The 24,807-nt window shown below is 40.1% G+C and overlaps 1 protein-coding gene across 9 annotated transcripts in view; it reads right to left on the bottom strand.

The window, feature by feature from the left end:
- Positions 1–24,807, bottom strand: part of tcf12 (transcription factor 12) — an 88,485-nt gene that overhangs the window by 16,069 nt on the left and 47,609 nt on the right. For 5 of the 9 annotated variants that reach the window (XM_039795439.1, XM_039795437.1, XM_039795438.1 and 2 more), the window contains 8 exons: positions 23,077–23,138; positions 21,925–22,057; positions 20,988–21,040; positions 5,801–5,900; positions 5,126–5,265; positions 4,539–4,680; positions 4,283–4,347; positions 629–773 (listed from right to left, as the gene is read on the bottom strand). In XM_039795439.1, the coding sequence (XP_039651373.1) occupies positions 629–773; positions 4,283–4,347; positions 4,539–4,680; positions 5,126–5,265; positions 5,801–5,900; positions 20,988–21,040; positions 21,925–22,057; positions 23,077–23,138 (840 nt within the window). Of the gene's footprint in view, positions 1–628; positions 774–4,282; positions 4,348–4,538; positions 4,681–5,125; positions 5,266–5,800; positions 5,901–10,816; positions 11,053–20,944; positions 21,041–21,924; positions 22,058–23,076; positions 23,139–23,890; positions 23,946–24,807 lie in introns of those variants that run through there. The other 4 variants (XM_039795440.1, XM_039795443.1, XM_039795444.1 and 1 more) reach the window with 4 other exon arrangements.

Consider the following 24,807-nt stretch of genomic DNA (forward strand, 5'->3'; position numbering starts at 1 on the left):
AATAAAGCATGGAGAATGATTTTTTTAAATTCAACCTTTATTTATCCAGGTAAGCCGATTGAGAACAAATTCTCATTTGCAACAACGACCTATCACATTCACACAGTTACACATTCATAAGCTGCCCAGTACAACCACAGTCTGATCTGCTGGCCACGGAGCAGCTCCACTGGAGTGGTTGGGGTTAAGGGCCTTGCTCAAGGGCAACTCAGTGGTGGTAATGATTTTCCCCACCCAGATTTTTATCCTGTCGGTCTGGGGATTTGAACCGACGACCTCCCGGTCACAAGCTTGCTTCTTTAACATCTAGGCCACCACTGCCAATTAGAGCACATTCAACTAAAAGCGGTATTAAATTAAGTTTTAGGGAAATTTCACACTTCACTCATCTTACGCTTTTATTAATACAACTAATGCACTGCATAGTAAAAGTAATTAAATTATTAGAAAGTCATATTCATGAAAGCCTCTAAATTAGTTCAGCTATTCCAGGTCGAGGCCTAGTTCTGACACAATCTGATGTAACTTATAAAGTAGTTTCTGAGAAGAAATTCTATTCTACTGTTAATATCTGGTGTAGGTGCATGGGAGGTGTGTACGAGATTAAAATCCAACATTGGTGCTCTACCTTGCCTTCCAGACGGGGTGCCGGCAGCAGTCACCACGGTACCTGCTGAGGCAGCACCTGCTGTGGCTGTCAGAGGTGAAGGAGAACCCACAGGTGTTGACGGGTTGGATGGAAAACTACTGCTAGTGTGGTCAGGTGAATAAATCTGGGGGAGCAGAGAGAAGGAGAGAAAAGTAAAATTCCTCATTAATGCACCATCAGTAGCACAAAAAAATATATATTATATATATCTCGCTGGTCACTGTTCTTTATATCTTTAACAGCTGTTACCATCTTCCAGCCAAAAATGTATCATTAATTATGGAGATTTTACTGCCAGGGATGTCATAAAAATGCTAAGTATGCATACACATGAATCATTAACAGTGCTCAGAGAAAGGCCTTAACAAAATGAACTATAAACTCTATTGACTTTTATGCCTTTCACCTGTGTCTTGCTTTTGTATCCACTTTGTGGTCAGTGGTGATTGCCACCAAGAGTGAATACTGTATTTCTTGATAGCACCTTTCATTCTTTTAATTAATGTTGCTGGATTAAAAACTGTGAGTCTGAATTTTTTTAAACTGGACTTTTGTTTTATTATATGTAACAGTTGTTCAAGTCAACATGAAGTGTCAATTTATTGAAAAAGGTTTAAACAATAGTATGTGCATGTAACACAAATTAATGCTACACTGACACGTTACTTGGCAAATTAAAATATGTGGTTGGCTTTGTTTAATCTCCCTTATCAAGACAGGAAAAAGAGAATTTTATATAAAATGGTGAATGATTGAATAAACATGCAAATAAGGAAATGTAACAGGTTGAATTAAGGTCACACTGTTAAAAGGTTGGTGTTGAACTGGCTCCAATTAAATAACAACAAGAGTAAAAAGAGAGTTTTCTGTTTTGGAAAAAAAAAGACTCATATTCTAATAGTTAGTTATAAAACTTGCAGATTTACATGGAAAAGGTTTGTTTTTCACTTGTACAGAAAGTCACTCTGTTTATTATTACTCTGTGGTTTCAAAAAGTGCAGACGCCCAACCTGGAAACCCTGTTAAGCCAACAACAGCAAATCTCAAAGGGCTACATTTCAGCCTGCACCAGATATTGTATTGTGGACCATATATCAACATCTAGTATGATTCAAATGCTGTTTATTTTTGCACGTTTCTAAACTCTATGAAGAGGGCAACTGGGGCAAATGCCTTGGTTTTTTGGCACAAGTTAATTTTGAGTTACTAACAGACAATTCACAGTAACTGTATTATTGTGTCAATGCATCCTCTGCTAGGTTACACCGAGGTCAATGAGTTTTAGAATGACATGTCAATCACAACGGAACGAGGAGATTATGTCTTCAAACTACCACAGGGATTTCATCTGTTTAAACAAATGCTGGATTAAAGCACAAACACATCCCTGATTTTCTGTTCCTCCTGTAATAAGAGGATATTGTGCCATAATGGAACCAGTTTCAGTGAACTCAGGGTATTACTGCTGGATCCTGTCTAATTAGCGGAGGTAAAAAACAGCAGATCCACAGAGATTTCTCCTCCAAGTTAAGATCAAATTGAGCTTGCAGGCAACCGTTTGACTTCTGCAGGGATGATAGAATGCACTCATTATTAATAATCTTCTTGTTCAATCTTGATCTCTGGGCTTTAGTTTTTCAATCAACTTGGAGTATCAGGATGGATGTTTCATTGAAGTGTGGAGGAGGGATTGACTGTTAAAAATGGAGGAATGACTATTTATGCTTTTCTATACTGAAATATATCCAAATATTTCTCAGTTTCTCAAAAGCAAGCTGTTTATAACCGTGACGTCTGACCCGACAATATATATGACTTTCTTTCTTCTCACTCACTGGCTACTAACGCTGCATTCAAAGTGAAACATGGCTCATTTTACTGGAATAAATGAAAGCTCCGCCTCATCATCAGTCACGCTCCCGCAGGCGGCATGGGGCCAATAAGCACGGCCAATTTAAAAGGGCGGACAACAAAAGCTCTACAAAGGGCGGCCCGTGGAGTTGAGCCACAGCAGTTATAAACTCCCCTGTGCCCCCTGCTCCATCGCCCACCCCCACCCCAGTCCAACCGTGTCCATTTCACTCCAGCTTTGTCATGCTAATAGAATTGAGTCTGCAAATATAAAGGACTTAATTTGTTATTACCATCCCTAAACTCTCATTTTTGTCTAGTGCAAAATATTCTTCCTAAACGTACAGCTTGTGCTAGGGTGTGTGAATTTAAAATTGTTTAAATGTTTAACAGTATTTAAGGAGATTAAATTGTAAGGTTTACACTTGTACAATCAAAAGCAGCTTGTAATAAAGCAGAATTTAGTCTGGTATATGGAAAGGCAGAAATGCAAATACAATCCTAGAGGAAAAATATTATTGTTTGTCATTATTTGAGGACATGTCAAGGCTGGGATAAGATAAGTAATGCCCAAAATGTTACGCCACCTTCAAATTGGGATACTTTCTACATTTCTATACAATTCAAGACATTTATTTCCATTTTCCATTTTCCATTTCCATCCTCTGTGTTTAGGTTAAATGTTAAACCTGTTGATGGTTTCTCCTCAATTTCCATTTTCAATTAATGGGCAAATTTCCATCTTAGGTAAAAAATTGAAGACTGAGTGAAGGTCTTTCCCATTCTACTTATAAATAGTTCCTCTTGTACTGTAAATATGATATGAAGGAGCTTTAGGGCTCCGTTATACAGAACAGAGACCGAATCTAACTAAAACCAATAGATTATCTATCCGCTGATGTGTGCACAACTGTATGCAAGACATATTTCCTTCCATTATGTGAGCTACAGCAAATTAAACACTTTGATACTATGATACATTACACGATGTCACAGATATTCAGGGCTGGTTTTCCAAAATGAAGTGTAATCCACTGGCTTTAGGAGTATTTTTTATGTACAATTCCCTTTCTTGAATGCTCTTAGTTTAAGCCCACAATTATCCAGGCTTAGCCAAAAACAAGTACAAACATGTCCTCTGGGCTTTTTTTAATCATCAGTCAGTATAGCACTTAATTCCTTGCATGAATACTGAGGTCACCTTCTTTAGAGACAGAAACGGACCATTGTTTTATTTTGCAGAGTAAAGTATGGGTGCATGGGACATGAGCTTCACACCCTGAGAGGAGGTCAGACTTGAGGGGATAGGCAGAGACTTCTGTGTGGTTGACAGACTGAGTGTGTTCACATGTGTATGGGTATCCTGGTTATGATCAGGCTTTTAGAGTATACCGGTTATGTGTTGCACATATAAACCCCATGTCATGGTTTCAAAAATCGGAATATGCTACCTGGAGTAGTCCAAAAGAAACCAGGATACTGCGGCATGTAAACACCTTATCCAGGTTTCAGAAGGTTTTTTGTTGGTACAGAACATGGTGACTGAGAAGGTGAAATCAAGACACAACTGCACAAAGATTATCAGAAACTTAGATACTGTTAGAATCATGTATACAGGGATATGAATGACCATGTTTCTCATGTTCAATTTAAACATCATTTCCTGAACCAGGATAAGACACAAAACCAGGATACTAGTGTGCTTGGAAACACACTCATTATTGCTATGAATGAATGGTAAAATAAACTGAAGTCCAAATTAAATGTGGTGTTGTAACTCACCGAGGCTAAAGCCTTGCCCAGTGCATCTCCAGTCTGTGAGCTTCCAGTGGCGTTCCCCCGATTTGCTAAGAAAACACAGAGGGAGGCTTTGTAACAGCAAACTCAGACAAATGACGAGTGGTCACGGTATACAAAGCATCTGTCTAGCTGCCTGCATCACTATTTTTACAGAATGGATGTTCAGCGCTGATTACATCTGGGGCCATTTAATTAGTCATTCTGAGCAGGTAGCTGAACTGTTAACACAAGAACGTACCCATGGCCCCATCGGCTGAGTTGATGGACGGGGTGTGCGCTGCGGTGACAAATGGTGAAGTGCTGACGTTGCTTCGGCCAAAGCTGGACATGGGAGGAAGACTGGCATTCATGTCTGGGGAGACTGAGTGTGCGGGGTAATTCTGGAAGATATTCAAAAATACAAACACATAAACACTCTATTTTCAGTCACATGTGTATGTGTGTGAGAAAGAAAGAGCTTATTTATTCTCTGAATTCTATATTCTCCTTGACATTTCCCAGGCTGCGATGAGAAAAATGTACTGGGGAACCGAGATAGAGAGAGGGCAGGCAGCATCTGCAGGCTCCCTGTGATGCCCAGCCAGCTGAGGCAGGCAGGCAGAGATCAAACACTGACAAAAAGGGTCAGCAGTGTCTTCACTGATAATAACCAGACAACAACTTAAGACACACCTTCTCTGACTGTGAGCGGGTGAAGGACTGAAAAACAAATGACATGCTGTATGTGCTTACCAATACGTACGTGTGATGCAAGATTAAGTAACTAACAATCATTTATCACCTGTTTATATGCTTAGGTATCATCAGCTGAGAGGTGCTGCTTACCAAACGGTCGTGTGAGTGCAGGCTGCTGTAGTTTCCTGACTGTGGCATGTGAGATGAAGATCCGGCAAGCATTCCCCCGTAGCCAGGCTGACTGATCCCATTGGACGGGTTCCAAGGGTCAGACGAACTGTGGGTACCATCTAAAGATAATGAATTAATAATTTCAGTATATTATTGTATACAACATGCACTTTAGTTTTGACACAGTGCCAGACAGCGGCTAACCTCCGACTCTACACTTTAAAACTTGGGGTCCTTTTGCTCTTGGAACTAAAACATGATCCTCATCCTAAACACAGCTGAGATAACACAAAGACAAAAACCAACAAAGAAGTCTGCTCTTCTGTCAGTCACACTGAAATGAATACTGAACACAGGCTTTATATTACTAAATACGAAACAAAAGCTGTCTGGCAACATATAAATGTCAGTATTGAAAGTAGTTTGGTACAATATTCTCGCCTTTGGTACTTTGGTCATTGTGGTAACTGACGAAATGATGACGAATTGACAAATGATGTTCTTAAAAACAAAAACAAGCCCAATGGAAAAAAACACGACTTTAAACTTTACACAGACCTGAATTTGATCTCGTTAATAAAACACAGACTTTACAAACTCTAGACAAGACTCTAGAATATAAGAATAGATTTATCAACTTGCTTTTGAACTTACCAAAGAAAGTGCTTGCAAACATACTGCTGGAGGGTTTAGGAGAAGAGTAGGAAGGTGAATCTCTGTTGAAGTCTTCCGAGTTTGGAGATGGTGCGTACACCTGCCGTGAGAACATAAATGTTAGTCGAAAGTATTATCAAGCATGATGATGCTGAAACCTATAAAAAGCACCAGCTTGCGAATCTTAATTCATATAAAGTATCACAATTAAGATTTTGGGTATATAAAGGTATGTGATCCTACACACATGAGTTAAAACACGTGCAGATATGGCCCTAAAACAACAAACACACTTAAAGACTAGCAAGCAATCAAGCTCATGATGCGATGAGTGGATTATCAGTGGTATTTGCTTTTCAGATCAACTCGACCTCTAATGGAAGTATAATGATACACGCTTACATGCATAGACTAAATGCCTGGCAAATTACAGCATTCCCAGAGAAGCAGAAATCAAATAAGTGGTACAAAAACTGCCTGCTTTGATTTCTGTATGTTTGTTCCTGCAAGCTGGTGGTGGTACAGTTAAAGGAGAGGCACAATGGGCATGCTGTTGTTCAGCTGTGTGTGTGTGTGTGTGTGTGTGTGTGTGTGTGTGCGTGCGTGCGTGCGTGCGTGCGTGCGTGCGTGCGTGTGTGCGCGCGTGCGTGTGTGTGTGCCAAGCTAGGCGGGACGATCAAAGAGACTGGAAGCCAAACACCAGTGATGTGGTCCCTGACTTCATCCACTCCAGATGGAGGGAGAAAGGAGAGGTTAAGGGATATTGACAGAGCACGAGGGAGAGAAGGTTTGAACAAATTCTCCCTGCTACAAGACAGGACTGGATGACCCCACCATGGTGTAACACTAATCAGAGCCAGACCTGCCAGCTCGATTCCACCTGCACATTTCCAGCCCGTGTCTCAAACCCAGAAAGATGAATCCCTCGTTTAATGGCCTCACATCGCACTCAGATGTTGGCATCATTACAGCTCACTGCTCAAAGGTTGGTTGCGGATGTGATGACGGTAACAAAGGTTGTTTACTCGCTTAAATTGTTTTTATGACACAGCGCTAATGGAAAATATGCCACACAGGCAAAGTATACAGTATAAATTCAATCACTCGCTCGCACACACAGCACACGTGAACATAATATCAATACAGAGTGTAGCTGAAGTGAGATTCAGTGCTGTTGGGCTTTGCTGAGTGAGCTGGACTCCAGCGTGTTGTTCTCTGGGTATGTAATTAAAGTGCTCTGGGAAGGGGTGCAGCTCTCATGGGTCTTCTGGATTACACATGTGCCCAGGGTTGATAGTAGTTCCATGGAGATCTCAAGTTAGCCTCGCAGAGGAGGCCGGGCTTTTGTCTTTTTGCCTCTGTCAGACACTCAATGGGCAGCATATGGCAGCGGATAATGCTAATTGTTCTTTTTACCCTGGGATAACCAGTCAAAGCATTAATAAACAATCCCAAACACTGGGTGCCTCATTCCGCCGGCCTATGGAAGAGAGGGCCCACCTGGGTTTCCTTTTACAAGGCCATTAATTAAAAGCCGTCACTCACACGGATCAGCACACCAACACAGACCTACACCAGTTGTTTGAGCATCAGCAGATTTTTAATAAAAAAATAAAAATAAATTCCCTTCTGTACCCTTTCTCTCACCAGTGTTCACATATCCTAAACTGAGGCTAGCATAACATGTGTCCTTGTATTACAAGTGTACAACAATAAAATCAGTTAACACCAAAGTTGCATTAAGTTAGCTCCTATTTATGCATCAACACTCATTCACATTAGGGGAAGGTATTGCAGAAAAATTAATGACAATAATTGAGACTATCCTTAATGTATCAATGAATCCCCCCCCCATTTCTCCAAGCATACCTGCCTTTGAAGTTCATGTGTTAAGACACAAGCAGTCAATTTACACTGAGGATGTAACTTAATAACAGGAAAGGAAGGGAAATTTAAAAAATAAAAGGAAAAATCAGGAAAAATCAGGCTAATGGCCAAGAAGATCCAAGAAAAGAGTTCAAAGGCACTCTTAATGGCGTGTCCTGTTTTTGTGCTGTATGTCATTATTTGGAATCGAACCATATCTCTGGGGCATTTTTGTTTCAAGTCAAGGCTTAGTATGCACAACAGACACAACGCCTCTTCAAACAACTGCTCCGCTCAGCCTGCTTGGAGGGGCGTTGTTCAATATTTGTGCGTATATAATATAATGCTTTCTGGAAAATAAAGGTCTTAGTATTTTCATGCATTAAACTGTGTCATTTAAACAAATGTCTCGAGGGAAAAAAGACCAACATTCACTGCTGAGATGTTTTTGATCAATGAAGTTAGTTTGACATTAGAATGTGTTAAGTAAGATGCAGATGTTGCAAAGGCTATGAGCTCGACAGGAACATTTCACACTTAGTTGGTTGAGTTTGAAAAAACTTCCCTCATAAAAATCTTACTGTCCTAAAATTATATTAGTAATGAAAGGCAATATGTCACATAAACATATAGAGCTTTTGAAATTATAATTATTCAGAATTTCAAAAACCTGTTTAGTTTACTTTCATGGAACTGGAATATAAATAAAATGCACTCACACGTAAGCAAATAAATACTTTAGACTTGAAGATATTTAACAATTTAACATTCAACCGCAGGTGAAAAACAGCTCGCAAATATAAATACAGATAAGAAGAAAATAATAGATTATATAAAAAATGTAAAGATATAAAATATATGTTATTTACCAAAGTCAAAGCACATAAATATGCATGTGGATACTTTAGTTCTCTTATAATAGAAACAGAAGATCCAACATGTTTGGTTTCCTTCTTCTTTAGCAGAGCGGTAAAATATTTTATCCAAGTGCACATTCTGACAGCAGAGCAGCCTGCTGGGAGTCAGGTTCTCTAAAAATAGAGCAACCACACTGCAGAATAACACCTTCCAGTCGTTAATACCACAAAAATTTGGGGTTTGGCATCAATGAACCTCATTAAATACTCACATGTGTGACTGATGTGTACATACTGTATAGAGTATATAATAGACCAACACGCACGCACGCCTTACACTATATATACACACACACACACACACACACACACACACACACACACACACACACACACACACACACACACACACACACACACACACACACACACACACACACACACACACACACACACACAACCACTCTACCCCCAATCTGACTTTCTGTTGCATATACACATAAGCATGGATGCTTCAGTGCATGTGCAACACATGTAATGATTAGCTTCTGGGGTAGCTAACCTCCACAAAGCATGGTATAACCTGTTGCACTACAAAACAACAACAGGCACCTTAAAGAGCAGATCTTGTCTCTTTATTTTACAGTATGACATTCCACTTTTGGGGGATAAGCTTTCTGTTTAGCAACACAACAGGGAAAAAAAGGCTCTAACAATCACTGCAGGCCTTTCATTTCAATCTTTTATTTTTCACTAATGGGCAACGGAAGAAAGATCAGTGAGCTGCTCCATCTGTATTGGTACTGTGCCACCAGCTCACAAGCCAATAGCCCACTGTGAATTCTCCCAGTGCTCCAGATGGTGAGCCTGCTATGCAACTCTGCATTATAAATTAATGTGGATGAAGTTGATGCAAATAATAAACGCCACCTTTCTTTTTTTCCTTGCAAGGAAAACAGAAAAAAAGTGTGACTTCAAAAGCGCTTTTGATCATTAAGTTTGCCCGTTCTGTCCACATGCTATCAATTTTCTCCGCATCACCAAATATAACACAAGCCTGTTAATACTTAATATGAAAAAGATCAAAGTTATCAGCGGGAACAAAGAGGAAATGCTGTAACAGGTTATAAGGAAAAGTTGAAAAACAAGCATGAGTAAGATGACCCTTTCAATACAATATCATAAAAAGCCTATCCTCTTTATTTTTCCTTCATGTACCCTTTATGTAAAAGCAAAAATAGCACATGCAATGACAGGTGGCAATCTGCCTGTGTAATTTGCTTATGGCAGGATCATCGCTTAAGGATTACTGAAATGCACTACAGAGCTCATTCAGCCATTGTCAGAACTGTGTCCTTGAGCAAATTCATAAGTCCACTGGATTGATTTTTACGATAATATTGACCATAGAAACAGGAGGAATTATTTCAAAAGAACACATTCTAAAAACTTTCTGCATCACACAAGCAACCTATCTTTAGATCAATAACATAAGTTTGATTCAAAACTCATCAAGTATAAGTGCAACACAAGCGCACACACACACACACACACACACACACACACACACACACACACACACACACACACACCCATCCATAAACTACTCATACAGAGAACATTTTCAGAGTAACGGAAATCAAAGAGATCATTACAGAGAAGTTCAGAAATCACATTAGGCTCCCTGTGGTGTCAAGAATGCCAATGTGATTAAATACAGATGGAATAACAGCAACACTGGTGCTTAGAGCTCAATCTGCAAACAGGAAAGTCTAACCTCAACAGGCAGCCTTTTTCCCTTAATCATTCCCAGACTCCCACTTGTTATTATTTCAACCCAGTCTTGGAGCTGAAGCAACCAGCCAGTAAAAATAAATCCAAGGCTGCAAAAAAAACTTTTATTGCCAAAATGTTTCATTTCTGTGTATGAGAAAAAGTTTTTAACATGGCATAACTTTTCTTAATGTGTTGCCTAGAATATGAACTTGTTTGTACACAGCTGGGGTATAAAGCAGCATACCAAGTTTAAAGCAAAACACTTGAATTATTAAATTGTACGGTCACAGAGCTTTAACTGATGTAATGGAAATGGAGAGAGGAGCCTCAGGCACATGCATTCACACACACAAGAACACAGTGCTTTTATGTTCAAATAAATGAAATACTAAAATGATAGACAGGACAGTCAGATGGACAAGCAGACTGAGACAGACAATCACACACACACACACACACACACTTCTTCTAGCTCTTCTCTGTCTAATACACACACATTCCCAAAGAGACTACTCACCGATTTCCCGTTGTAGTAATACATTAAAGAGTTACTGCCCATTCCTGGGACAGGGTAGGCGCAATACATTATAGCTTTAACAGTTTAAGTGATACAGATACACTACAGCAGCACACTTTTTCTCTCATACATCCAAGCCGTTCAAAAGGGTCTAATAATTCTTCCAGTACTGGCCTCCACACAGACCCACTCAGAGGAAACTTATGCAAAGCAGGACTGTGCCATTCCACACTGTGTGAAGGGGGTTGCTGTCAGAAGGGAGTGGCTCATGTGGTACATCCCTCTCTTAAGCCTCTAAGTGCTGAGGCAAAGAGGAAAAGGACGAGGGGGAGGGGAGGGGAGTGTAGAAAAGATAAAGCGAAGTGGGCGGGACAGAAAACAAATGTGTGAGCGGATTAAAAAAAAGTAGCAGAGTAAAAAGAATTTAATTCCAAGCATAAAATATTTTGATTTTCTGCAGGGAATCCCCAGCAAACTGAAACTAAAATAATTTCATTCAAAGCTGGATTTCATTAATATGTGGAATTAAAAGGCGTCCAAATGAGTGCATAAATAGTGTGAGCCTGTTCTCTTCCACACATTTTAATCCAGAGTGTCTTTGTGATGATTTAATGACTTTACGGGCAGGGGGGGTAAAATATGTCTTTTTGTAAGAACGCAAGCTTCTGGCAACACATTTAACCTGTTTTCACACATGGCTCACACACACACACACACACACACACACACACATCAGGAGTAATTAGTAAGAGAATGTGAAGACTCAACATGTAAGGCAAATATCCATGAATCCAAATCCAAAAATGAGAGGAAAAGAAAGATGAACAAACTGTATTTATGAAATGTGAAATATGAGTTTTGGTGTTGGCAGAGTGAGACCTTTAGCTGAAGTGCCTGTAAACACAGAGTTGTAAACCATGCAACAACTGCAAAGGGAAGCTGGCTCGTGACGTTGGAACATGAAAATAATGCTCCATTTCCTAAACCCTGGGGGCCTCAGATGGGGGGGAGCACCGGGGGGCATAACATCGACAGCCATTTTACCATGGTTTACTGTCACTGCGAGCCACACAGCTCCCCATTACCTTTATCACGTAGGAGGAGGGGGAGTAGGGGAGAGCCAACGAGAGGAGAAGAAAGGAGAGGAGGAGAGGATAGATACCATATTCCAGTGAGAGCCCAGTCTGTCCTGTCTAACTGGAGCCTTTCATGTCTGCCACTCGAAGCTTCCTGGACTAAACACAGGCCTGTAGACTCATTGAGAACATTATTGTAATAGAGAGATGAAAGCTTCCACTTCCCGAAGAAAACTAGGCCTTTATTATGCTTTCCCTTTTAGTGCTGTTATTATTTATCCCTCTTTCTTCTCTAGGACTCTTTTAAACTCGTCCAAAACGCTGGCTCTACATGCGGTTACTGCTTTATATCTGGCGCTGTTTCAAGTTGAGGCTTTAAGGAAAATGGTCATGATAGAAGTGTTTGAAGGGGTCTAAAACAAGTCCAGACACACAGCACGGTGTTGCAAGGAAAACACATGAAAGCAGGAGAAAATAAGCATTCATTTGGGAAATGATGTACACATACTGTATCGTACCAGTGCTGGCTGACTCAGGACACTGCGGCCATTCTTTTGATACTGACTCTGCAGGAGACACAGTCTATGCCTTTCAAGTGGAGAAAATGTTTTATTGAATCAAACTGAATGATTCTCCGTGGATGATTCAGTGCTTCAGTCTAGGAGGCTTTCCGACTGTGAGGCGAGAGTTGAAGGGTGGGCTTGGAGGGAAAGGCGTGAGGCAAAGATAGTGCGTGAGGTGCAGGGACAGGTGCATGCTGGTGTTGATTTTGACAACAGGAAGTAAGTTATTGTAGTTTGACCCACTGATGTGGCCGGTTTACCAACACGGTCAGCAGTTGGAGCAGCAGCAGTGGCTGTGACAAAAACCCTTAGCGCCCGATAGCCACAATTTGTGTCAAGATTTGCACCCCTTAGAGTCATAACTCAGTCAACTCTAAACACAGAGACATGATAAACATATTTCTAGATGCACTGGGACTGTGACTGTAATTGTTCGTGAATGTCATTATCCCTGACGTCTATTATAAAAAAAAGAAAAATATCCATAAATCTGCTTAGAAATCATAGGAAAAGAGACACTCCTTATAACTCAAGTACTTCTGAGAATCATCATGTTTTCAAATTTTCGTTAATATCAAAGTAATCCAGTGATAGTTGTCTGTACATCGGTGCACTGCATACAGAAACTGCTAATAGCTTATGGTGGACATAGTTGTCTCGATTTTGTCTGAGGGTGGGCTCACAGGGTCAGACTTTGAAACCCCCTTGTCTAGGAGATGAAGGCTCAGCTCCACCCACCTGTTCACACTACCCTCTCTAAAGACACTCGAGTCATCACAAGGTGCTTTTCTTGGGATTTGTTTGGGTGTTGAAAAACACAGAGCAAATCCACAGGCTGAGGTCACCCCCATCTCATGCATGGATTTAGGGATGATGTCATCAGACAGGAAGATTGTTTCCTGTAAGCTCTGGTTCTAATTAGAGAGGGCTGACTCAGAGGGGGGGTGGGGCATGGGGATGGAGCCCCACCTCTCAAACTCCTGGCTGTATCATGAATGGAATAACTTATGGTTCCTGTAGGTTTCATCAAGTTAAACTTAAGATGATTGTAAGAAATTCTTAATAAACATAGAATGCAATTTAGCTCAGTAGGAATATTTTCTTTTTCGGAAGAAGGGCAAAAACCAGAATTTTGTGTGCATGTAAATGTAGTCACTACCGTTTCTCTCAGAGAGCAGAAATAGAGATGATGTGATAGAAGGTAAAGAAAAGCACAAGGGAAACCTGTCTGACCCTGCTGACTGTCTCACACTGCATCACAGGGCATCGGAGTTTCGACACGACTGCTATAGAAGAATGCAGTCATGTCACAGCTGTATTCATTCTAGTTGTTGCTTTTGACTGACTGACCCCTAGTTCCCCGTATTATATATAAAGGCACTCAAAGAGAATGCTGAGCTTGTTTGGATCCACATACAATAAGTGGTAAACACAACATCATCTTTAAATTTCACAACTCTCATAAAGCAAACCCAGCCCAATAGTTTGTTAATAAATAGCCATAATAGTTCCCGCTTTGGGTGTTTCCTTCAATTATTTAAAAATCACAAAGATAAGCACTTTTGAATTCAAAAAAATATCTCATCTTTAATATTTCAGCCTATTTACAGTACAAACCTTGCCAATGAACTATGAGAAAAAGAAAAAAAATCACTATTTGTTTTATTTATCGTTTACATTTATCGTTATCTAATTAAATGTGCAATTAATTGTGATTTTGATTTTAGGTCAAATCATGCAGCCCTAACTTACAGGCACAGTGGAACAAAATGCAAATTTGCACCTGGGAATATTTAAAAAATGTTTGCATCATTTATTTCTGAATTATAAATACTTCCATTTTGAAGTACAGTACAGGCCAAAAGTTTGGACACACCTTCTCATTCAATGTGTTTCTTTATTTTCATGACTATTTACATTGTAGATTCTCACTGAAGGCATCAAAACTATGAATGAACACATATGGAATTATGTACTTAACAAAAAAGTGTGAAATAACTGAAAACATGTCTTATATTTTAGATTCTTTGCTTTTTTTGATAGCGCTGCAGACCCTTGGTGTTCTCTCAATGAGCTTCATGAGGTAGTCACCTGAAATGGTTTTCACTTCACAGATGTGCTTTGTCAGGGTTAATTAGTGGAATTTTTTCCTTTATTAATAAAAAAGCAAAGGCTGGCTACTTTGAAGAATCTAAAATATAAGACATGTTTTCAGTTATTTCACACTTTTTTGTTAAGTACATAATTCCATATGTGTTCATTCATAGTTTTGATGCCTTCAGTGAGAATCTACAATGTAAATAGTCATGAAAATAAAAAGGAAATGCATTGAATGAGAAGGTGTGTCCAAACTTTTGGCCTGTACTGTATATCAGAGTCTGTTTTTATGAAACTAGAATCAGAACTGATCTACATGATAATGTTCTTATAGTTCACTGGTGTTGATAAACTATATATTATATTTGAAATAGCAAATGCAAAACAAGGGAAACAAACTAACGGACACATCCTGCACACTGAGCAGGATGGTCACCCACTCTCACCATTACATTTAACGGGTGTGAGTTACCCCTCACACACGCCATCTTCCAGGAGTTAAGAACCTCAGGGACAATATGAGCCTCATGTGGTCCAATGATGTACTCAGTCGCAGCAGCCTGGCTCAGATGGCCTCTAAATTACAAACACGGACTCTACCTTAGTGATTGTTGACAGGCTGTGTTCTGAGTCTGCCAGCGATCTAAAAATCAAGGTTTGCATTAATGCTGTAAACTCACGCAAGCCCTGCATAAATAATTTACAACAGGCCAGAACGTAAGTAATGACTTTAATCTGTGCATTATTTTTGTACTCTTTGTCCTTTTAACTCCTTGTTCTCCTCGCAGATGAAAGGGGTCAGGCCTCTGGCTTGTTTGCCTGTTCCATTATCTGCAGCCTCTAATGTCAGTGGTAAATTTCAGCAACGCAAACAAAGATAAACACAAAGGCCAGGGTCCCAGAGGTGGCCAAGACTGTTCAGCATCATCCCTGTCAAACCAAGGGTGTCTATCTAATCAGCCATCTGATGAGGTCATCTCTGGGGAGCGTACTAACTGGGGTCAGGTCGGAGCCTAAAATATTGTCCCCTGCCAGTTAAACAGGCTGAACAAAGAGTAATAACATGTAGAATACACATTATAGACTTTGTACTACACAGTGAAGTCCCATTCACCCGTGTTTCTACTGCAAAACTAGCCCACACAGAACATATAAATAATAAAGGATAAATAATAACCTATTCAAAAATATATAGTTTCCCCACAACATACTGAAATTCCGAAGACACCTAAAATAAATTCCAAATAACTTATAACAGCATTACACAAGGTAAATCCATCCTTAATGAATAAAAAATCAAATGTACTTAGGTCTGCATAACAGCCACCATGTACAAGCGCTGCACTATGCGAAAGCTTACGTACACTATCTAGAACCTTACACATCCAGAAAACACAGAGCAATATGGGTTTAATATAAGTTTTCACTTGATGACAGGAAGCACAGCACTCACTTACAGGTCTGGTGTGGTTTGTCATCTTGCACTGGGCAGGCAGCATATACTTGGCTTGTCTGAGCTTGTTTGCTGCCTATGGTTTTATATGGGTGGGCTCGATGAGAGGAGCGAGACTCAACCACGCGGTTTCTGTGTGGACCAGAGAACCAAACCAATGATCTAAAGGCAGGTGAAAGCTGCTTAGAACTGCAGAAGTGACTGTTTTGTTTCTGTAAGTGTGGCATGTAGTTATTTGTTTCAATGCTAATATCAGGTCACTCTGGGGGTGGTCACCCAACTTTTGTATTCATAGAAACAGCAAAATTTCAAAGTGGCTTGTTTGGTGCATATTTTTCCATGTAGCCCTCAGTCTCGGCCCTCTTTCGCTACCAGATGGGTCTGACCCATGAGTTTGCTGTGGGGCAGGGGGAGCACTGCTCCCCTGGTGGCTGAAACGGGTAATTGATTGTTTAAAAACTGAGTGGAATTATTACGTCTGGCATGACCAGATATTTTATATAACACAAAACAACTAAATGGTGGTAGGTAATACATCTGATTTCATATATTGCTTTAGTAAAAAAAAATATTTTCTGGCTGACGATGGGAGCAGCAGGACGCAAAAAACGAAAATGACTGTTGCTAGTCTGGACATCTTACCGTGCCAAGGTTGCAATAAGGGTTTCCTAAATGCCACATTTGATGTCAGCTTACTAATTGATTGCGGGTTTTGTGTAGATTTGGACTTTTATACGTTTATTCCACTTTGTTTACACGGCGAAGTGGAGGAAGCCTAGTGACGAGTCCATAGCAACCAGTTTGTGTGTTGAATGTTACCCAGTGTCCTTTGCTGGATGGTCTCAATGTTTTATTGTTTAGTTTCATGTGAATACTAGTTTACTAGAGGATTAACTTAGTATTTGAAGTAATGCAGTAATGCAGGAAGTGTGCATTTAGTTTCCATGCTTATTGTGTTTCCACAACAACGTTAGTGAGTAAATCTACTGAAATGGCCACCACACCATAACAGAGGAGTGTGATGCATCAGATGAGAAAGCAGAGATTTAGTCACGTATGTCATTGCTGTAAAAAAACAATGGGAATCTGTATATCTTTGCCAAGTGCAAACCAGTACAGAAGGTATCAATAAATTATTGGGGGAGGGTCATGCATTTTTTTCCAAATCGTTTTGGAGGGTCATAGAAAAATTATTATTGGCGAGGGGAGGATCATGTCTATTTTGACTAAAGGTCCCAAAACTCCTCCGGTGGCTCCTTAAATAAATAACAAACAGTCCCTAAGCATAAAAACTGTGAACAATCATTCTCCTGGCACGACTAATGACATACTGAACAGAATATACACTGCCGTTTCAAAACAGTTTGGAAAGTTTGACCTCCTTGAAGGCACAAAAGTGCCTAATGTTTTCCTCGCCTAACCTGCCTTGCTTCATCACACTTGTGTTAGGAATTGGCTGCACTGTGAAACAATGACACTGGACTGGGGTACATGGCTCTGCAGAGTGACTCATTAACAATTATAAATACACTTCAATCAGTGGACTTTGCACGAGGTAATGTGAATTGCATGCATGTACACATTCTTTTTTGGAGAATTATAAAGGCCTGGAGTGATCCTGGATGTTTACATAGGGCTTTGCTGATGCATTTCATCGACAGTCTATTCACCAAGTCCTATTACTACGCCCTGGCATGCTCTGGTTCAAAGGAAACAAACAAAAAGAAGCTGCTTTCTCAGCAGCAGGAATATTAGGTTACTGTTGTAGTACAATATTATGATAGATAGATCGATAGATAGATAGATATGAAAGAGAGAGAGAGAGAGAGAGAGAGAGAGAATATATCTTTTGAATGTCATGCACCAGACAGCATTGCAAGGAACATCTCTTGGTCTTAAGATTCAGAGCCTAGAGCAGAATCCCTTTCGTACAGCTCACACAGTACAGATCTCTGAGAAACAAGGGTGTCTGAGTGATCTGTCAAAAGCAAATGTCAATCTATTTTGTCATCCACACTCAGGGTTCTCGCTTGAAAAAGTCCCTGAGGGGAGCTGAATCTCAGCCCACCACTTTCTTTCTCTCATCCTGCAGCCATATCGTAACCAAAGCGAGGGAGGAAGTGTCACATCAAGCTGCCTTCTGACAAGGGTGTGTGTGCGTGTGTGTGTGTGTGGGGGGGGACACTATTTACACAAACAAACTGACTCACGCACACATAAACATACACACACACAAACACACCATGCCCTTGCAGCTTCCCATAAATATCCTAGATGCAACTTTCCCCCACAAGCCACAAAACCCTCTCTTTCTCTCTCTCTCTCTCTTCCATCTTCAGTCAGGTGCCCACGCAGCTGCCCATCAGCATCCCTTAGCGTATCAGCCTGTCCAATGACAGCATGCTCTGTCCTTTGCTCTCAGCACTCAGTACTATACAGTCAAATAATGCAGGCAGCCAATTATAGCCAATGTGTCTACTGTAACAAAAATAAAAGCTTTCATGCCTTAGAACTTTAAAGATGTTCTTCTGTTACACAAGGCGGTAAGCGATATTCCAAATTTGTTAGCAAAGTTTTTTAATTACTGTTCCACTTGTTCATTTGGCAAAGCTGAAAAAAACTAGGTTAAACAATCCTTAGAATTATGGCAGAAAATAAGAATTTCTAAGGCTGCATCACACAATTACAACCACATCTGCAGTATCCCATGTCTGCAAGCACACATCCAGCAGACCACAGAGGAAGGTATGTGTGTGGCTGAGGGAGGAGCGTGTCTGTATATAAGATGAAGAAACATTTAAATGTTTGCAATCAGCCAGCTGGCCTGTCTAGATAGCCTTTACATCCTGTTGCACTGCAGTGTCAAAGCCTAAATGCACAGAGGATGTGCTGCTCCTGTAAATATTTTGATTCAGCTCCATCATGTAGTGTACACACACACACACACACACACACATCATGCTTGGGCTTGCAACTTACATTGCCAATCTGATTTAAAACTCTGAAATGTATTTTTAGACTACAAGCTGGAGGCAAAAGGGGATTTCAGAATTAAATAAATAAATAAGAAAATTCCCAGCAGTAGACATAATGATAGGATGCACTGTGTTGATTTTTTTTATAAATCAAGCAGCTATTAAGGTCTCTGGTGAGGCTCTCACACTTGCTTACACAGGCAAAAGCTTTCAGTGGCATCTGCAGCTGCATTCAGGGTTTACAGGTAGGCTGCAGGCTCTTCACACAGCTGCCTCTGGCAGAGTAGCTCTGACTCCAGGTGTGCCTTCCCCTCGACACTTCTTTTACATCACCCTCACTGCTTCCAGTGCCTGTGCCAGCAGCACAAACATGGATCTTGGCTGATAGCCATCCTTAGACATACAGCAACCTGCAACAGTCACTTTACATATTTTTAAGGGCCACAAGTAGCTCTTTACAACATTGTATGGGTCATGCCACCCTACTTCACCTATTCCTCCAATACCAATATCCTAACACGTCCTAAAACCTCCTACTCAAACATTTTCCACGTATACCACCTAACAAAAAAAACGGCTTTATGTTTTCCTTTCTCTGTCAGCAGGTTATAAGACACCTATAGCCCTTTATTCAACACTACCATCTTTATTCTTTCAAATGGGATCAAAGACTAACTGGGATAATTCCTTTGAGCTCCAGGCTTTATCTTCTGAGAAGCACTGAGTGACAAGAAGAAGCTGTATTTTATCCCATGCTCTGTCACTGTTTTTCCCCATATAGCATTGTACTGCTTGATTTTACTCTTATGAGTCACAGAACCGCACCTGCACCCATGTGTTAAGTACTGACAAAAAAAAAAAAACAGCGTCCATTTACACAACAAAGAAATGTAACCCGCGAGGCAACTATTTTTTTTTACCTCCCTTACTCCGTCTCCTTACAAATATATCACTTACTTAAGAGGAAGGCAGCACACGCTCCTGCTGCCGTCAGAGAGACTGCTTCTCTCCCTCATGCTCTGACAAACTTCTTTTCAAATACAAATCCAGAAACAAAACACATGCCAGCCTTTTATGTTGAGCAGCCTGTTCCATATTTGATTTCAGAGTAACAGGAACAGAGGTGACGATTATCAAAGCTCTGAAAGGCAAATCCAGTCTCAGACTCCCTCACCAAAAAAAAAATCTGAAAAGAAAACCCTTTTCATTTTTTAAGGAAATAAAAGAGTGGGCTTTTGGTAAACCAGTTGCTTCTTATTAAAAAGAAAAGAAAAAAAAAAAAAGAATTGTCTTGTACCAGTTCTAGGAATTTTAAGCAAGGCTTAATAAAACCTGCTAATCCACCAGGGTTTTAACAATGAACATCTGACTTACTGATTTATGCATATTAATGAACTCCAACACCCCCTGTCTAAGCGAATGCAAGCTGAGCTCCACACTTCTCTGCATCCTAATGGTTCCTGCTCCACCGGGATCATTACCAATAGAAATTTCAGATATTCTGTGCTATTAATCTCTGTCTGTCCTCCTGTTCGGCTACGTAATGACTAATTAAACATCAAAAGAGCAGAGCTGGGGATCCGCTCTGACAGCCTCTCTTTCTCCCAGGAGAGGCTGTGAGGAGGCTAGACTGTGACAGGGCAGCACTGAAAATCAATCACCTCGAAGTGCACGCACACACATTCATGCATGTGTACACACACACACACACACACAACCATGAAACATGTGCCCTACAGAGACATGTACATATTAATATGAAACAACAAACATAAAAAGTCAGAACTTAAATTAACAGGCATCACTGGTGTCACTGAGCTACAAAAAGCAACTGAATTCCCATCCAAGAAGTGTGTTAGTGATGTCAAGAGCGCTCTTTGTGTGCAAGTTGTAAGAGGGAGGGTGTGTGTGTGTGTGTGTGTGTGTGTGTGTGTGTGTGTGTGTGTCTGCATAAGTAAGCTCACTGTGAAATCTATTTATATGAGAGGTAGATGATCTTCCACTCACAGATGAAGGCAGGCCAGGAGGGACCTTGCGAACCTTTTTTGTTTGTAGAGGATCTGTGGAGAGATGAAAGCACATCTAGTCATTCACAGGCAAAAAAAAAAGAGGTAACTATGAATCTGCTGTAAACTAAGACTCACCAACAAAATCTACTCTGTGGTATTGTTCTGTATAAAGTAAAGTATTACTTGTGATTAAATCGTGATTTTCACATAACAACAACCTTTAAAAATTACAACTTCAGATACATACAAATTACATTTTCATTCTGTAATGGAGTGATGGAGTGCTGACATGTGTCTTTATTTACACACTTTCACTTCTCTATCCAGTCTAATTCCACTTTGATTATACAGTACTTGTTTTTCACTGCATTTACACTGTGCCACATTGAACCGGGGCTAATGCCGTTGACCTACAATTTAATAGTTTAGAGTGAGAGAAGGGCCAGTGACTATCTCGACCCCAAACCAGGTTGTGTGTCGGTATTGGTAAAAAAAAAAAAACTTGACTTGTTTGCTGGGTTTTTCCTGCATGGAGAGTTTAGGGTGCCAGCTTTGCTGCCAGCTTTACCAAAAAACTGACCATGTTTGTGGTAATCAAGGCTGCTTCAAGAGGCCTGTGTTAAATGCATCCCTGCCAAGTAAACTCACTCCACAGTGGCACTAGGTAAAAAGACAATGTAGCAAGAGTATCCACTTGCTAACAAAAAGAATGAGATAATATATTAATGTCCTTTTTCATTAATATAAAAAGGATACCTTTCATAGTTTTTTGGAGTTTAAACCTTGAGTGACTGTCACCAACACAAGTTCAGCTGGATTCTGTTTATCGTGAGGTTCTGATTCTGATTTCATAAGCTACATTTGCATCTGAAGAGAGAACTATAAAATATGATTTTCAGGGCATTTCTTCTTTCAGTCATTGAGATGGCACTGACCGATGGACGGAGGATCTTGTAGAGGACGTCTTCTAGGATTGGCTGCGGTGAAGGAGTAGAAAGGAGCAGCTGACTTTCCCGATGGAGTCACTGGACTCGGACTCACCAACCCGACGTCCGACCTTACAGAAGACTGAAAGAGAAAACCAACCCACAAATGCTTAAAATGAAAGGATAATATTAGCTTTCATTGTCAGAAGTGTGTTTACTTCATCTGTTTATGGTAAAATAACAATCTTGTACTCAACCACCAATAACTACATTTTTAAAGTACTTTTTTAGTGTACTTGCCCTAAATAATACCACAGTAAAAAGCATGCAAGCATTGACATAGTGTTTACTGTAAATATCAAATCATTATAAAGATGAAATAATATAATAATGTGACCTGTTGTTTATTCTGTGTCAAAGGACAGACTGAGGCAACCTTTGAAAGCGGACCACATCATCCTATCACCAATATCTATTTAACTTCTACAACACCAACAAACTGGGCTAAGAGGCCTATTAGTCTGGTCTAACAAGTGTAATAGGCTGCAGACCTAAAAATGTAGGTCATGAAAAACTGTTAGAGGTGATGTAAGACAAATGAAATGTAAAGAATAAATAAGCCAGGTTCTGTAAAATGACAATGTGTCACTGGTGCCACAGCATTCACATGACACAACAGACACAACACTGGCTCTGACCTCTTTTACACTATTGTAGCTATTCAGGAAGGAACCACTAAGGACACATGCAAATTTGGATGCTTGTGACTCTTTTTGTGAATATGTTTGATTAATGCAAGAACGAGAGAATCAAACTCTTGCAGCTTAAAAACTTTGTCATTAGTTATAGCAGTCTATCTATCTGGAACAAAAGGTGAACAAATGGGGGGGGGGGGCTACCTTCAGTTGCTGTTTACTGGTCGTACTAAAAACAAAAGAGCTACATGTTACCTCTACCTCTGTCTGTAGCTGGGTACCATCTCAGATGTTGGGTCTTTTGAGCTCTTTTTGATACATTCTTGCATAAATAGGACTACCAATATAGAAACAATTGATAATGTGTTGCTTGATTTGTTTTCAGGTCAATCAGTTTTATGATATTGGGGAATATAGAAGCTGATTTATGGCTTAAAATTTGCATATAGCTCTGCTTTGAACTCACCTGGCCGCTAGATGCTCCAGGATTCCTCCCATAGCCAGGAAATGGAGCCCTCTCCGATTTACCTGTATAAACACACAAAAGACAGTAATAACAAATGTTATATTTTATGATAGTTGAGCACACACCTGGATGAACACAGAATAATAGATTACATATGCTGTTTTGATTGTTTTGTTCTGCAGTGCTTCTTGCAATATGAACACTTAATTTGCTCTTGTAAAGTGTTCTTAACTTTACTGATAATGATTGGTATGTAATTTAGGGCCCTATGATTTCCGTGATGCGGAAAAACGGAATTCTCTTATACATGCGGAATCGCACGGAATTTGCATATATTTTGATGACATATTAAATAAAAGATTTTTTTTTTAACTTCCTTCTCATTTTTCAGTTTAAAACAAGCGTAGAAAGGTCTCTACCTAGCTAAACTGTGGCCAAATGGCATTGTTAAACATGTTGCCTAGTATCCGTATTTACTCACGTTTACGTTGTGAGATTGTTGAGTGGGGGAAAAAAATGTCGAAGCGAGTGGCTCCTGAGCTAGCGTGGCGAAATAATTAAGCTAAATATCGGGCTGAACAATACACCAATGACTACTATGAGTCTGGACAACAAATGTTTTGTAAATTTTGTCATCATACTGTTGACTGGACCCGCAAAGACACATGTAACGACCATTTAAAATCAAAAGTTCATCTCAAGAACAAAGCTAAATCCACAGCAGGCAAATCCCTCCAGGTTACGACTAAATCAATAGATGCAAGGCGTGAGTTTGCAGAAGATTTTGTTGCAATGTGTGCTGAAGCTGACGTACCGCTAGAGAAAATGAAGAGGATACGTCCGTTTCTTGGCATTGCAAGCAGGGAGGCGAACTCCCAGAAAACGCCAGCAGCCTCAGGCAGACCCACCTGCCGCGGGTCTTTGACCAGCACACGCGAAAAGTGCTGCAAGAGATCGGTGGAAAGAAAATCTTTGTTGTTGTCGACGAAACCTCTGACAACCGAGATCACAGTGTCCTCAGCATTGTTATAGGTGAGCATCCAATTAGCTTTTATTTAGGTAATTTTGAATGTGCTTTGCTGAATATATTAACAGTTTAAATAAAAAAAGCTGAATTGTGAGCTTGTGTCACTGAGTTTTTAAAGGTCAATACTGCTTAGAAATGAAAAGAAAACAAGCAAATCCCAAAAATCCGAAAGGGATAAAAATAAATCTGAAAACACAGAATTTGAAAAAAGATAAAACGGATTTCATAGGGCCCTAGTAATTGTGCCTATGGGGCTGGAGGGTTTTTTCTACACTAATAAAATACCATTGGAATATCTAAGAGGTGTTGTTCCTTTTACTGTAAGCAGCTGAGTTGTGTTTGTTTTCTTTGGATATCATCTGATGCTGGATGGAAGCAAAGAGACTCCCAAAGGTCCTGTAACATTGTACCATGTCCTACTATCCAACAAACATACGGTGGCTCAGTTGGACCTTAGGTTGGATCTCAAGAAAAACCAAAACCTGCACTTGTTTAAAACAGTGTTATGTGTCACAAAGTTATCAGTATGCAGAAAATCTAAAATAAATATGAATTACTGATAGTGTTAATTGTCAGGGAGTCCTATCAGTGTCACGTTCCGTGTGCACACCTCAAAGGAAGGCTCACAAGCAGCCATCAGGGGGAAAAAAACTTACAGCACACAACACACATGAATCATACACATCACAATATCCAAACTCAGC

Source organism: Perca fluviatilis, chromosome 3 (assembly GCF_010015445.1).
Source record: "Perca fluviatilis chromosome 3, GENO_Pfluv_1.0, whole genome shotgun sequence".
Classification (NCBI taxonomy): Eukaryota; Metazoa; Chordata; class Actinopteri; order Perciformes; family Percidae; genus Perca; species Perca fluviatilis.